Genomic DNA, 15,968 nt, shown 5'->3' on the forward strand with positions numbered 1-15,968 from the left:
TTTCTGAGAGAAAACAGATGCAAAATAGGAATTTAAAAGTTCGGCCTTCTCAACACCCTGTCTTACAATTTCATCATTTTCAGTCTGTAAAAATCCTATAGGATCTTTGACTTTTCTTTTACTTTTGACATATCCCCAAAATCCTTTATTGCTTTTGACGTCTCTTGCAAGCCTCAATTCATTGTCCGCTTTAGTAATCTGATTTGTGCCCTGCAAGTTCTACAGACAGCATTATATTCTTCTTTAGATATGCCTACCTCTTTCCATTTTATAAACATTTCTTTATTCCTTTTTCAGCATGTGCTTAAGTTCTGTGTTCATGCATCCTGGTTTCCTTAAATGCTTCCTATTCTTCCCTCTTTTTGGAATTGTTAACAATTGCGCTTTGAGAATTTCATTTTTCAAGATTTCCCATCCTTCCTGGACATTTTTGTCCTTAAGGATATCCAGCCATTGGATCCCTCCAATTCTCTTTCTGAATCCCTTAAAATCTGCCTTTCTAAAATCTAACCTTGACGTCTGAGTCTTCACAGGTCTTCCTCCTCTAGTTATCCAAAATTCTAAAATAGCATGGTCACTACTTCCAAGGGTCCCAGCCACTTTTACCTCCTCAACCATTTCCTCCCTGTTTATAAGGATTAGATCCAAGGTAGCAGTTCCCCTTGTTTTCTCCCCTACCTTTTGGAAGATAAAGTTGTCAGCAAGAGAGGCTGTCAGGATAGTTGAAATCTCCCATGACAACTATGTCATATTTTTTTGAGAACTTGGTAATTTGATGCATAAAGAGTTCATCCATATCTTCTGCTTGCACAGGCGGTCTGTAGTAAATGTCTACAATGGTGTCCTTTCCATTGTTCTGTCCTTGTATTCTTACCAAAACAGTTTCCACAGAACTCCCAGTCTCTGAAGCTTCAATCTCTGTGCAGACATACGCGTTTCTAACATACAATGCGACACCTCCTCGTTAATCAATTCTGTTTCTTGCAAATAAGTTGTATCCTTCTAGTCTTGTATTCCAATCATGTGTATTGTCCCACCAAGTTTCAGTGATTCCAATGACAATATTTCTTTTCCTCCGTTAGTAGTTCCAATTCTCCTTGTTTGTTGCCCATGCTTTGTGCATTAGTATAGAAACATTTTAGTTTGTGATTGGTTTCTCTTCCTCCAATATTTTTATTATTTAGATTTTTTTGTCTTTGTTCTTCCTTTCCACTTCTAATAGCAGAGTTCTCAATAGCATTTGTCAGGTGTGTGGCTTTTTCTGGCCTTTTACTTCCCTTCCTACATTGTTCTAGTTTAAAGCTCTCCTGATGGGGGATCCGGTCCGGTCCGATGGGTGTCGCCGTCCGGCGCCTCCCATCTTCTAGAGATGACGTCCTCCTCCTTGCTTCATGCTGCGCTCCTGCGCAGGCGTACTTTCTCTGCCCTGTTGAGGGCAGAGTAAAGTACTGCAGTGCGCAGGTGCCGTACCTCTGACCTTTCCTGGCGCCTGCGCACTGCAGTTCTTTACTCTGCCCTCAATAGGGCAGAAAAAGTATGCCTGCGCAGCATGAAGCAAGGAGGGAGGACATCATTTCTAGAAGATGGGAGGCGCCGGACCGCGGCACCGATAGGGCTAACATGGGGTGACAGATTCCCTTTAAGTCCTATCAGTTTAATTAAACACAGCTGGACTCCAATGAAGGAGTAGAACCGTAGAACCATCTCAAAGCGGATCACTACCTTAAATATGAATGTCTGAGCAAAGGGTCTGAATACTTATGTCCATGTGATATTTCAGTTTTTCTTTTTTTAATAAATTTGCAAAAATTTCTACATTTGTTTTTTTTTCCAGTCAAGATGGCGTGCAGTATGTACATTAATGAGAAAAAAAAGAACTTTGTTTCATTGCAGCCATTTGGTAAATTCAATAAAGAGTGAAAAATTTAAAGGGGTATGAATACTTTCCGTACCCACTGTAATACATATAGGCATACTTATAATACATGCATATACATACATCCGGACTATAAAACGCACTCCCCACTTTGCTTCAAAACTTTAGAGGAATAAAGTGCGTCTTATAGTCCAAAAAATACTGTAAATGGAAAAGGTCTGTATGTATCAGGATAATCATGGAAGGTGATCCAAAATAGGATCAATAGATTCCTAATAACAAGAGACAACGTTTACCCCAAGGAGCTGCTCTTCCAGTAGATACAGACTTGTATAGTGGGACAATAATAATATGGGTGACAAGGTATTTCAGTACATATAAACTCTCATCTCTTGGCATCACAGACTTAACCCTATCCTGGATTTCAGCATATCAAGCAGACCGAACATTCAGTGTCTCCCTCTCCCACACCGCCTCCTCACCTCACCCCCCCTCTCTGTCGGTGTTCCCCAAGGCTGAGTTCTAGGACCCCTACTCTTCTCCATCTACACCTTCGACCTGGGGCAGCTCAAGGAATCCCACGGTTTGCAGTATCATCTCTACGCCGATGACACGCAGATCTACCTATCTGGACCTGACCTCACCTCCTTAGTGGCCAAAATCTCACAATGTCTGTCCGCTATTTCATCTTTCTTTTCTGCTCGCATTCTAAAACTGAACATGGACAAAATAGAATTCATCATATTTCTCCCATTTCACTCTACCCCTCGACCAGACCTATCCATCGATGTCAATGGCTGCTCACTTTCCCCAGTCCCGCATGCTCATTGTCTCGGGGTGATCCTCGACTCTCTTTCAAGCCACATATCCAAGCCCTTGCCTCATCCTGCCAACTGAAACTCAAAAATAGTTCCTGGAACCGTGCATTCCTTGACCATAAAACCACAAAAACACTAGTGCACGCCCTTATCTCCCACCTCGACTACTGCAACCTCCTACTCTCTGGCCTCCCCTTTAGCACTCTGGCGCCACTCCAATCCATCCTACACTCTGCTGCCCGACTAATCCACCTGTCTCCCTGTTATTTCGCATCCCCAGCCTCTCCTCTCTGCCAAGCCCTTCACTGGCTTCCTATTGTCCAGAGGCTCCAGTTCCAAACCATAACATCTGTGACATGATCTCTCAGTACTGACCTACACGCATCCTTCGATCCTCTCAACATCTCCTTCTCTACTCCCCTCTTATCGCTTCTTCCCACAACCGCAAACAAGACTTCTCTCATGCTTCCCCCATACTCTGGAATTCTCTACCCCAACACATCAGACTCTCTCCTACCATGGAAACCTTCGAAAAAAACCTGAAGACCCACCTCTTCTGTCAAGCCTACAACCTGCAGTGACCACATCTACCAGCTCTACACTCTCCTAGTGTATCCTCACCCATCCCCTCGCGGGCAGGGTCCTCTCTCTCCTTCTGTACTTGTGTGTGCCTTGTTTTGCTCATATTTATTGTATTTGTCTATATTTGCCCCTTCCAGATGTAAAGCTCAATGGCGCTATAAAAATATATAATAATTATAATATGAACGCCTAGCCAAGTCATCACAAATTGCATAGGGCAATGGTATTGTAATGAACACCTATATATAATATTCCCATTGATGTATAGAAAGAAGTACCTAGGCAATATGGGATAATATGGATCCTATGTATTAGGACTAAACCTTAACAAGAAATCTATAGCATCATGTGACTGGCAATATGTGTAATATACCTTAGATGGAGTGCACAAATAATCATACCACATCAGGACACTAGTAAGGTTGCTATCGAGCCTCCTGATGATCCCAAAGGGGTGAAACGCGTTGAGGCGTTTTTAGGCTATGGGGCGATCGATGGATAATACGATGAGTATCCCATTTTTTTTCATCTGAGCTTTCCACCGATGAGATATTTTTATCTGTTGTTTGACAATATGATGAGATCTGTGTACTAATGTTGTGGATATAGGCTCAATGTGTTCTTTGGACCGTGGCTATTTTTACAAATCGTGACTCATATATATGAGGATGTGGTATCTTTGATTATATATACATATCTGTGGATCAATGCACATGCTGCTACAATTAGGTGGATTGATACCCATTGTCTGCTGCTGACGAGTCATGATGTATTTTGTCTTCTCAGTTATATCTACATGTTTGAGCCATGAGTCTGGATAGAACTGTTTCCCCATATGCTTATTTAATGATGTGTTCTATTCTATTTTATGTGTAATTTTTTGTGGGTTCTAGGGTCCCCCTTATCGTAGGATTGTCTTTGTTATCTGATAGGGGTTCCCTTAGCATCGGGGAAGGGACTTCATTAGTGGTGCCAGGGTACAATAGGGTCCCTAGGGACAGCCACCGTTGAGCGGGGGCGCCACAACGTTCCCCCTAGGGTGCCAACCTCCGCGGTTAGGAAGGTGATAACAGGAGATATTTATAGGGATTCCTAGGATATTCCCCACAATTTTATGTGTTTTGTATTTTTGGACACTTTTTTGTCTTGTCTTTTTGTGTTCACTTGTGGTGTGACCCTGGTGGGTCTTTTATCAATAAAATATTAGTTTTAGACTTTTCTTTGAACAAGCTACATGCACATATACCGTAAATAGTTTGAAGGGTGTGACATCCTGCTGACAGATTCCCTTTAACTAATTACCTGCATGCATTGCAAGAACAATCACATAATGACTATTTACTGCATTACACTTAGGGGATCTAGGCGTACAGCTGTACATAGTCATTATATAACTGTTACATTCATTTTGCATATTTCCATTTACCGTAATTGGTGACCATATTGTAGCCTGTAAATCACAAACTAAATGGTAACATATATGTATGTATTTAAAGGCCACCTTTAAGCAGTTAATTTGGGCTTTTTATAAAGTAGATTTTTGTAGAATACAACCTACATCTATATGCAAATACTAAGCCAGCAGGGGATGGTTGGAAAATTTAATCTTGAAAGCTGCCAGAATTGTGAAAGTCTGAATTCTCCTTTTAATCTTTTCTTTCAGCCCTCCATAGGTTTTCCAAACGATTTTGAGAAACCAGAAACAGAAAAGCAGGTACAATATTTATATTTTTCCTGATTGCAGCAGTGAACAAATTAACACTTTGAATGTGTTTCTGTAATTGGAAACAGCATTTCTGGTTTTAGTAAACTTAATCACACCAAATACTTATCAATGCAATCCCTTTTTTATGTATTTATTTTAATTTTACCTAAACATTTTATACACTTTTGCAGAGAAAAGTTATAACCTGGCTTCTGAATCATGATCCGGCAACCCGGCCCACAGCGATGGAGCTTCTGAAATGTGACCTCTTGCCGCCACCACAGCTAGAAGAGTCCGAGCTCCATGAAGTTCTCCATCACACCTTGGCCAATGTAGATGGAAAAGCATACCGCACGATGATCAGCCAAATATTCTCCCAGCGCATTTCACCTGCCATGGACTACACGTATGACAGTGACATATTTAAGGTACATGTGTATATGTACTTATGTATGTGTGTGTATATAATATTTATTTTTACTTTTTGCCTGGCGTTCACAATACCTGTCATTTTACTTACCAAACTGTAGTCAATCAGCTCTCATTCTTATAATATGTTTCCCTTTTAATAGTTATTTTCTGATTCCTGATTGTATGTAAATGTTTTTTACCTGATTGCTTGTCTTTATATTTGTGTGTGGCAGCTTTGCAATTCAGAAAAATGCATTAAATACAGATCCATCAGCAATTTTAGGCTTTTTGTTAATATCCAGTTAATCGCCAATTACTCTGTCGCCTCATTGGGGGACACAAGACCTTGGGTGTTATGCTTTCTGTCCACTAGGAGGCGACACTATGCTTAATCTGAAAAAGATTTGGCTCTGGCTCCTCCTCCACAGTATACACCCCTGGGCGGCATCCGCCTTACCTCAGTTTTTGCTTAGTGTCGCAAGGAGGCACACCATAAGAAGATTCTTCTTGACACAGATGAAGAAAAGAGGGTCTCTCTGAGACTCCCGACATGGCTCCCTCCCCGGTCCTCTTTTTAGCGGTACCCGGTTGAGGTAGAGATGGCTCTTCCCCATGTCGCTCCCTCCCCAGCCCTTCGGGTGCATGGTTCGAGGTCGAGAACCCCCCTCCTTCCCCAGGCCCTGGGCTTTTTGGGTTGAGGCTGAGGTGAGGAAGAATTCCTCCTGATGGAGGTGAAGCGCCCTCCCTAACCCCCTCTAGGGATGTTAGGTTGAGACGCCACAGGTAGGAGCTGCGTTCGCAGCGCTAACTTTATTGTAGCCCCAGCACTGCTGTGGTCTGCTATGGGGCCGGGGGCTGTCATATTTGGGCCACAGTATGCAGGGATTCCTGTCCCTGCGGCAGCGTCAGCCCTCTAAAGGGGTCAAAATTACGCTTCACAGGGCTGCGCTGCGTATATAGCAATGCTAGTAGTGAACGGCCCCATAGGTCACGTTCAGCTACGTCCTCCCATGGCTCACGGTTGTCCCGCTCTAGGCAAAGACACCGTAATTCTAGGTCTCCTAGACCGTCTCGTTCCAGAGACGGGCGCAGCAGATCTCCACAGAGATCTTCGGGCATGGAAAAGCGGCGGTCCAGATCTCCCTCCAGGCAACGCCTCAGCGATGCGCAGGATTCAGAGGGCATCTGTGACTCCGAATCAGAAAAGGAAACATAGGAGTCTCAGGCTCCTTGTCCAAGCAATACAGCGCTAGTTGAGGACATTATCACATCTATTCATTGGGTGCTGGTTTTATCAGATGCTCCCCAAGAACCCCCAAAACATAAGATCTGTTTTGAGGGGCCCCTGAAGTCCCTAAAGTTTTTTCTGATCACCCAAGCTTTCAGGACATCCTTGATAAGCATTTTTCGCAGCCTGCCAAAAAATTCGCCAACCGTAAATAAAACCGTAAAAAAGGGCTAGATACTCTTTTTTTCTCAAAAAGACCAAGAAGTGGACAGATCCACCGGAAATCGATCCCCCTATCTCTAAGCTTGCAGCACAGTCTCTCCTCTCACTGCCAGATAGCTCAACCCTGAAGGATACAGCAGATCGGCAGGTTGAGCGCATGGCTCGTTCAATTTTTGAGGCTGCAGGAGCCTCCCTGGCTCCCGCGTTCACCTCAACGTGGGCAGCCACGGCCATTCTGTTATGGGCCAAAAGATTGCAGGAGAACCTCCAAAAGATGTTCGATCAACTAGTTCAGATAGCGGTGGTGGCAGATTACATACGCCTTGCAGCTTTTGATTCTGCAAGAGGCGTAGCAGGTATAGCAGCGAATGTAATTACAATCAGACGTATCCTCTGGCTGTGAGAATGGGAAGCGGACGCGTCTTCAAACAAGTCTCTTACGGATCTCCCGTACGTCAGTGGGAGATTTTTTTCGGGGAAAAATTAGACAAGATGATTTCCAATGCCACGGGGGGTAAGAGTACCTTTCTTCCCCAACCGCAACCTAAACATACGTTTAAGCGACGTAACCAGGCTAGGTTCCGGTCTTTTCGGAACTCCTCAGGCTAGGCCGCTTCACGTCCTTCACAGAATTACAACCGTTCCCCCTCACAGGGACAACCAAAGGACAGCACAGAGGACGGACAAGAATTGGCGGTCAACATCAGGCCAGGCAAAGCCCAAAGGAGGGAAATTCCAGAATTTCTCCTCGTCATGACTCACGAAATACGGAAGACACCCCACCTGTAGGCGGTCGACTTTTAATCTTTCAGCAAGTCTGGCTGCCTATTACAGAGGACAGGTGGGTCAAGGAAATAGTGTCTCTCTCTCTCTCCTTCAAGCAGGAGTCATAATACGGGTTCCCGAAAACGAGAGATTCCGAGGACTCTACTACAACCTATTCGTGGTTCCCAAAAAGGGAGGCAGCGTTCGGCCAATTCCTGGACCTAACGCAACTCAAAAAGTTTGTAAGAGTTCGGCAGTTTCGCATGGAGTCCATTCGATCCATCATTGCGGCTATGGAACAGGGAGAATATCTCGCCTCCATAGACATACAAGAGGCATACCTGCACATCCCTATTGCACCTGCTCATCAAAGATCTCTCAGGTTCACAATAGGGCAGAATCAGTACCAGTTCGTGGCTTTGCCTTTCGGATTAGCCACGGCTCCCAGAACATTCACCAAGGTTATGGCAGCCACCATGGATGTCCTACACTCCAGAGGCAAAGTGGTCGTCCCATGTCTGGATGATCTACTCATCAAGGCACTTACTGTCAAAGACTGCGAAGACAGCGTCTCGATCACGATCAACACACTAACTCGTCTAGGCTGGCTAGTCAATTTTAAGAAGTCGTCAACTACTCCCGAGTCAGTCACTGATCTTCCTAGGGATCCTATTCGATACCTCCAGGGGTCTGGTACACCTTCCCAAGGACAAGGTACAAGCTATCCGCTGTGCAGTTCGCATGTTAATCCACATACCTTGCCCATCTCTTCGGTTTGCCAGGAGACTCCTTAGCAGGATGGCAGCAGCAATGGAGGTGGTACCATTTGCCCAGTTCCACCTCAGACCTCTTCAACTAGCCATTCTCAGATCCTGGGACAGGAACCCTTTCTCCCTCGAAAGGGAGTTCCGACTGACGGAGTCAACCAGGAAATCACTGTACTGGTGGCTCAAACCACCCGTACTGGCCAAAGGAAAATTCTTTCTTCCCAGTCGATGGAAAGTCCTGACCACCGATGCGAGTCTAACAAGATGGAGTGCAGTGCACCTACTTCACAGGGCACGTGGTCTCCAATAGAAGCGACCATGCCCATCAACATTCTGGAGATACAAGCTATCTTCCTGGCGCTAAAAGTTTTTTGCCATCTGCTGAAGGCCTCTCACATCAGAGTGCAGTCGGACAATGCCACGGCAGTGGCATATGTGAACCACCAAGGTGGGACTCGCAGTGCCCAGGCAATGAGAGAAGTGGCGCGTCTCCTTCGCTGGGCAGAAAACAAGAAATCAGTACTCTCAGTGGTCCACAGTCCGGGTGTGGACAACTGGGAAGCCGACTACCTCATCAGACAGGAAATGGACTCGGGGGAGTGGTCTCCATCCCAAAATGTTTCGTCGGATCTGTTATCGCTGGGGGACTCCGGACGTGGACCTAATCTCATCTCAATGCCAAGGTCTCCATTTTCATGGCAAGGACACGCGGTCCGAGGTTGCTCGGGGTGGATGCCCTGGTCAGGACTGGACTCAGGTCCAGCTTCTGTACATTTTCCCACCTCTTCCCCTGATGGCCAGAGTCATGAGGAAGATCAAGCAGGAAGGAGTTCCGACCATCCTAATTGCGCCGGACTGGCCCAGACGTACATGGTACGCCGACATCCTTCAGCTTACAGCAGACACCCTTTGGCGTCTTCCAGACCGTCCCGATCCCCTGTCTCACGGCCTGTTCTACCACCAGAATTTAGGGACTCTCAATTTGACTGCGTGGTCCTTGAAACCTGGGTTTTAACCCAGGCAGGGTTTGCTCCAGACGTCATTAGAACCATGATCAGGGCACGGAAACCAGCTTCCGCCAAAGTTTATTATCGTACCTGGAAAACGTATTTTACTTGGTGCGACTCTCGCGGGCGAATTCCGTTCCCTTACTCTCTTCCGAAAGTTCGTGGTTTCCTTCAATCAGGTCTGGACGCCGGCCTATCCTTAGGATCGCTTAAGGGTCAGGTGTCAGCACTTTCAGTGCTCTTTCAGAAGCGTATTGCTAACAAACCACAAGTCAGGACGTTTCTTCAGGGAGTCTCCAGATTGGTCCCTCCTTACAGACGTCCACTGGATACGTGGGACCTTAATTTGGTCCTAACTGCTCTACAGGCACCTCCTTTTCAACCTCTTAAGGAAGTTCCACTTCGAGTTTTATCACAAAAGGTGGTCTTCCTCGTGGCAATCACCTCGCTACGCAGGGTGTCTGAGCTGTCAGCGCTCTCCTGCAAACAGCTTTTCCTATTCTTCCACCAGGACAAGGTGGTTCTCCGTACAGTTCCATCCTTCCTTCCAAAGGTTGTGTCTGATTTCCACCTCAATGAGGGCATCTCATTCCCGACCCTTTGCCCGGCTCCGGTTCATAGAGTGGAGAGGGCCCTGCATACTCTTGACCTTGCCAGGGCATTGCGTATGTGTGTGTCTGATTCCTTTTTTTCCTTATTCCAGAAGGTATTCGCAGGGGTTTACCGGCTTCAAAAGCTACCCTTGCCAGGTGGATCAGGTCCACCATCCATGACGCCTACCGCCTAAACAATTCTCCTATTCCGGCCGGTATCACGGCACATTCCACACGGGCGGTAGGAGCCTCCTGGGCCATTCGACGCCAGGCTTCAGCACAACACGTGTGTAAAGCGGTCACTTGGACTAGCTTACACACGTTTACAAAACAATACAGTGTGCATACTCAGTCCTCAGTGGAAGCGAGTCTGGGTAGACGGGTACTGCAGGCGGCAGTGTCCCAAGTCTAGGGACCTGTCAGCACAATATTCGTCCATTGCTTCCCACCCAGGGACTGCTTTGGGACGTCCCAAGGTCTTGTATCCCCCAATGAGGCGACAGAGTAAAGGAGATTTTTGTGTACTCATCGTAAAATCTCTTTCTCTTAGCCTCTAATTGGGGGACACAGCTCCCACCCTGTTGCCCTTGCGGGCTGTTATTATGTTGGGTACTCATATTGTTCCTTGAGCTGTACATAGTAGCCTTTGTTTATAGGCTTGGTTATGTTGGATTTGTTATCTCCTCCTACTGCTTGGGTACAAAAACTGAGGTAAGGCGGATGCCGCCCAGGGGTGTATACTGTGGAGGAGGAGCCAGAGCCAAATCTTTTTCAGATTAAGCATAGTGTCGCCTCCTAGTGGACAGAAAGCATAACACCCAAGGTCTTGTGTCCCCCAATTAGAGGCTAAGAGAAAGAGATTTTATGGTGAGTACACAAAAATCTCCTTATTTGTTTTTCAGGGTAGTTTCTCTGTCCGGTCAGCTAGGATACATCATCACGTATGTGAGACGGTGTGCCGTGTATTTAAAAGACATGGTAAGTTCACAATTCTGGTGAGTTCATGTTCTCCATTCTATGATCCCTGAACATCTTGGATCTTTTAATTCAACAAAGACCTAAATTTTGCTTCTTCTTAGCTTTTAAAAAGCTGAATATTGGAAGCTGTATTTGGACTGCAGGAAGTCGGGAGTTTTAGTTCCTTCCTCTCTGTATATTAAAAAAGAATGAGAGAGAAGGAATTTGCATAAAACATCCAAATATCACATAGCTGTCATGTTAGGGGGAGACATGACTGCACGTGTGATTTTTATTATTTTTTTTCATGCAACTTTCTCCACTTCCAATCTTAATAGACAAGGAAGAAGGAGCTAAAACTCCTGACTTCCAGCAGCCCAAATGCTACATAGTAGAGCCTCCTTCTAAATAAACATGTTGTCCATACTTCGTATAAGAATTACATTTATACCTTTATCACTGAGATAAATAAAAAAAATTGCAAAATAAGAGAGTTGACTTGTCTCTCTTTTTCTGGTTTAGGAGCTGTGAAGTTACATACGCCATTGTTAATGCCTCGAAGCAAGATGGTGTCAGAAAGTGGTGAATCTGCGTGTTTCATGGACCACAGTGGTATGCTTGTCACACTGCCATACAATCTCAGGGTAAGTATTGTCTCCGCTATAATCCACTTCTCATTGGTTTTGTTTAAACTACATGCATAGATTACCTTATAAGCGTATATACTTGGTACAAGAATAAATCTATAGGGCGTTTCTGTACTCAAGCATGTGCATGTCTTCATTGTTAGACTCTCACCGCATGTAGTCCTATCCTGCAGTCAAGTTCTTCAGTATAAGAGGGTTGAAGGGTTTGACTGTAGTCTGCTTTCATGGAGACATTTGGATAAGACTACTAGAAATATAATCTCTTAGAGTAAGGTAGGCCATACACATTAGATGGCTGTTGGCCACATCATTGTTCAGCAGACTGCTTGCACTCCCGACTCCACCATTCACAGGTACTCTGTTTGGGGGAGCGCTCCTGTGCTCCATATGAGAGACCCCCAGCCAGAATAGTCTCATCTGATCAAATGATATGTCAAAGGACAGTCAGGAGGCCCCCATACACATAGGTTGACTGAATTTGATGAGTTTGACTGACTTTTATATATGAGAGAACCACTGCCACAGTCCTCTGCCAGCAGCTTATCCCCTACAGAACAAAAGGATCGGGCAGGGATTTGACATGATCTGTTGGAGGACAGTCTGGAAAACCCCATACACATTAGTTGTTCAGAATCTGTGGGTTTGACTAACTTTTTTATCTAATATGTATGAAGGGTCTAAGGAATTGTATTACCTTTTTGTAAGTCCTCTTGTCATAAATTTTTTTAACATTTGTATATGCATTCCCACATACTAAATGGGTTTAAAAATAATCCCCTATCCCTAGCTGAAAATCGTAGAGCAGTTCCCATAATCATAATAATAATTTTTATTTATATAGCGCCAACATATTCCGCAGCACTTTACAATTAAGTGGGGACATGTACAGACAATAAATTCAATACAAGTTAAGACAATCATATCGCTAGTTCATAATCATAGAGCATCCTACTAATCATATTCTTAGCCTATAATCATAGAGCAACTGCCTTTTAATGCTGTTTTCTTTTTTTTTTTTTTCTTTTAGATCCCTTTTGCACGTTTTGTTGCACGGAACAGTGTAACCAACCTAAAAAGGTAACTGTCATGATTCACAATCAGTCCTCGTATTAAAAGCATTGCAACCAAACAATGTAGGTGTTGCTTGCAGAAGCCAATCACATCTAAACTTGGGCTTGGGATAATGGCTTAGTGTGTAGTATTGTTACTTTGCATTGCTCCTGTCCTGTGTTCAAATCCAACCAACGGCATTGTTTTATGTCTAAGGCCTGTCTCACTTCAGTTTTTGTCCATCAGTCAAGATCCGCCGTTTTGCAAAAAAAAACGGATCCGCCATTTTGTTTGGCGGATCCGTTTTTTTCCATTGAGTTGCATTACCGGCGGATCGTGACAGATGGCCGTCCGCCGACATGCCCAAATGGAGCATGTAACGTTTTTTCGTCTGGCAGGATCCGCACTTCACACTGCGCATGCCCGAAAGTCTTCACTCAGCCGGAAATTTAACCCTAAAGTCTGTTCTGGCGGCTGAAAAAAAAAAATTCTCTCTCTCTCTCTCTCTTTCACTCTTTCTCTCTTTCTTTCACTCTTTCTTTCTTTCTTTCTCTCTTTCTTTCTTTCTCTCTCTCTTCCTCTCTCCCTCCCTCTCTCCCTCCCTCTCTTCCTCCCTCTCTTCCTCCCTCTCTTCCTCCCTCTCTTCCTCCCTCTCTTCCTCCCTCTCTTTCTCCCTCTCTTTCTCCCTCTCTTTCTTCCTCTCTTTCTTCCTCTCTTTCTTCCTCTCTTTCTTCCTCTCTTTCTTCCTCTCTTCCCCGGGCTGCGGTTCCTTTAAAATTCTTCATTCATCGGATCCATCAAAACAAACGGTTCGGTGGCATCCGTTCACATCAGTTAGCAACGGATCCGCTTTCCGCCATTTTGACGGATTTTAACTGACACAAAAAAACTGAAGTGTGAAACAGGCCTTACTTGTTTGTTTTTTTACATGTGTTTCTGTGAATTTCCTCCTACACTCCAAACACCTCCTAATAGGTGAATTATATGTGTGGTCCCATGGGGACAGGGGCCGATCTTGAAACATTGCTCGTATTTGTGCCTTATGGATTGCAGCTTTTCAACTATAGAATTGTGCAGATAGCAATTTTGTCTCTTATTTCATGAAAATACCTATAAAATGCTTCCTAGTGCTGATCTAGGTTTAGACCTGTACAGTCAGCTGCAATGGGAGAGTTTAACAGGCCAGGCAATGCTTCCTGGGGAAGAAAAGTGTGCAACTTGGCTCTCCTCCAAATTGATGCCACTCATTTGGAATTTGTGACCTTTTATTAGTTAAAGGGAAATCTGTCAGTAGGATTGACCCTCCTATGCCATCTATATCTAATATATAAAGCTCAATGTGTGTATGTATGTATGTATGTGCGTGTATGTATGTGCGTGTTTGTCCGGGATTGGCATCCGCACCGTCGCAGCTACAGCCACAAAATTTGGCACAGTCACACGTCTGGACCCCGAGAGTGTTCTAGGCTATGTTGTGAGGCGAAATTTTAACCCCGCGCTTTCCAATTCACCAAACAATTTTGCCCCTATCCACATAATGGGGAAAAAGTGTGTATGTATCAAGCCCCACCCCTCATTATGATGTGATAATGGTTCCTCTTTGACGCTGATGTCATCATAGGTTGCAAGCCCCGCCGCTTATTATGATGTCATAATGGTTGACTTATGGGATGGAGGATGTGTGAAGGGTATATGGGCACTGGACTATGGGATGGAGGATATGTATGACGGGTATATGAGCACGGGACTATGGGATGGCGGATGTGTGATGGGTATATGGGCACGGGACTATGGGATGGAGGATATGTATGATGGGTATATGGGCACGGGACTATGGGATGGAGGATATGTATGATGGGTATATGGGCACGGGACTATGGGATGGAGGATATGTATGATGGGTATATGGGCACAGGACTATGGGATGGAGGATGTGTGATGGGTATATGGGCACTGGACTATGGGATGGAGGATATGTATGACGGTTATATGGGCATGGGACTATGGGATGGAGGATATGTATGATGGGTATATACGCACGGGACTATGGGATGGAGGATATGTATGATGGGTATATGGGCATGGGACTATTAGATGAAGGATGTGTGATGGGTATATGGGCACTCAACTATGGGATGGCGAATATGTATGATGGGTATATGGGCATGGGACTATGGAATGGAGGATATGTATGATGGGCATATGGGCATGTGACTATGGGATGGAGGATATGTATGATGGGTATATGGGCACGGGACTATGGGATGGAGGATGTGTGATGGGTATATGGGCATGGGACTATGGGATGGAGGATATGTATGATGGGTATATGGGCATGGGACTATGAGATGAAGGATGTGTGATGGGTATATGGGCACTCGACTATGGGATGGAGGATATATATGATGGGTATATGGGCACGGGACTATGGGATGGAGGATAATTATAATTTGTTATAACTAACCACAGTTAGTTACTATGCCCGGGCAGCGCCGGGCTCTTCAGCTAGTATGTAATAAACCAAAAAGAAGGCCAATAAGAGCTCATCCACCACAGCAAATCATGAAACAAAAAAAAAACCAGTGGAACAAAGAGCAATATATAAAAATTAAATAATTTTATTGTATATACCAAAAGATGAATAAAATACAAAATCTGATAATTCATTCAAAAGTTGAATACAAAAGGGTATCAGCGACACTTAGTATCACCACATGAGCAAGGAAAGCTGAATAATTGGCAATATAGACATAACTGCATGTATAAAAGATCCAGATAAAATGCACAATACTCAGAAAAATGTGTATTACAATCCACCAAAAAAGTGGGATAATTGCAAAAAATGACCGTCTTATATGAAAGACACATAAATATCTATCTTAGTCAAAAAAATAAATAAAGTGCATAGTGCAAAATTGTCACTGTGCGACAAAAAGATAATAATTCCTCTTAGAGATCAGAAAAAGTGCATACAAAAAGAGGGTCTATAGAAAATGTTTATCTGTTTATCGTTATCTGATGTAAGTATATAACTGCTGTCATAGATAATGAGGTAATCAAACATGAACCACATATAAACCTCAAGTGAGGGGCCTGAATGTAACTACTGCCAATAGAAGCAAGTATATCCGTTAGTGGTTTACAATGGAATCAGATAACCCAGAAAGAGCCACACATAAATCTTAAACGAGGAGCCTGAGTATAACTACTGCCAGTGAGCACACTAAATGGTAAATACATGCTATTCAATTAATCCTGAAGTTGAGTCAAAAACCAACCTTGCTAACATGTGGAGACCAGGACCCCAACGCGCGTTTCACTCCTTAGCTTCTTCAGGGGG

The 15,968-nt window shown here is 44.3% G+C and overlaps 1 protein-coding gene across 3 annotated transcripts in view; it reads left to right on the top strand.

Annotated features, from left to right (window-relative positions):
- EIF2AK4 (eukaryotic translation initiation factor 2 alpha kinase 4) overlaps window positions 1-15,968 on the top strand; it is a 184,569-nt gene that overhangs the window by 120,286 nt on the left and 48,315 nt on the right. For all 3 annotated transcript variants that reach the window (XM_073554166.1, XM_073554169.1, XM_073554168.1), the window contains exons 20-24: window positions 4,940-4,990; window positions 5,173-5,409; window positions 10,877-10,952; window positions 11,454-11,575; window positions 12,606-12,655. In XM_073554166.1, coding sequence (XP_073410267.1) covers window positions 4,940-4,990; window positions 5,173-5,409; window positions 10,877-10,952; window positions 11,454-11,575; window positions 12,606-12,655 — 536 coding nt within the window. The remainder of the gene's footprint in view (window positions 1-4,939; window positions 4,991-5,172; window positions 5,410-10,876; window positions 10,953-11,453; window positions 11,576-12,605; window positions 12,656-15,968) is intronic.

The sequence above is a fragment of the Dendrobates tinctorius genome, unplaced genomic scaffold (assembly GCF_039654945.1).
Source record: "Dendrobates tinctorius isolate UK_male_01 unplaced genomic scaffold, ASM3965494v1 ptg000208l, whole genome shotgun sequence".
Lineage (NCBI taxonomy): Eukaryota > Metazoa > Chordata > Amphibia > Anura > Dendrobatidae > Dendrobates > Dendrobates tinctorius.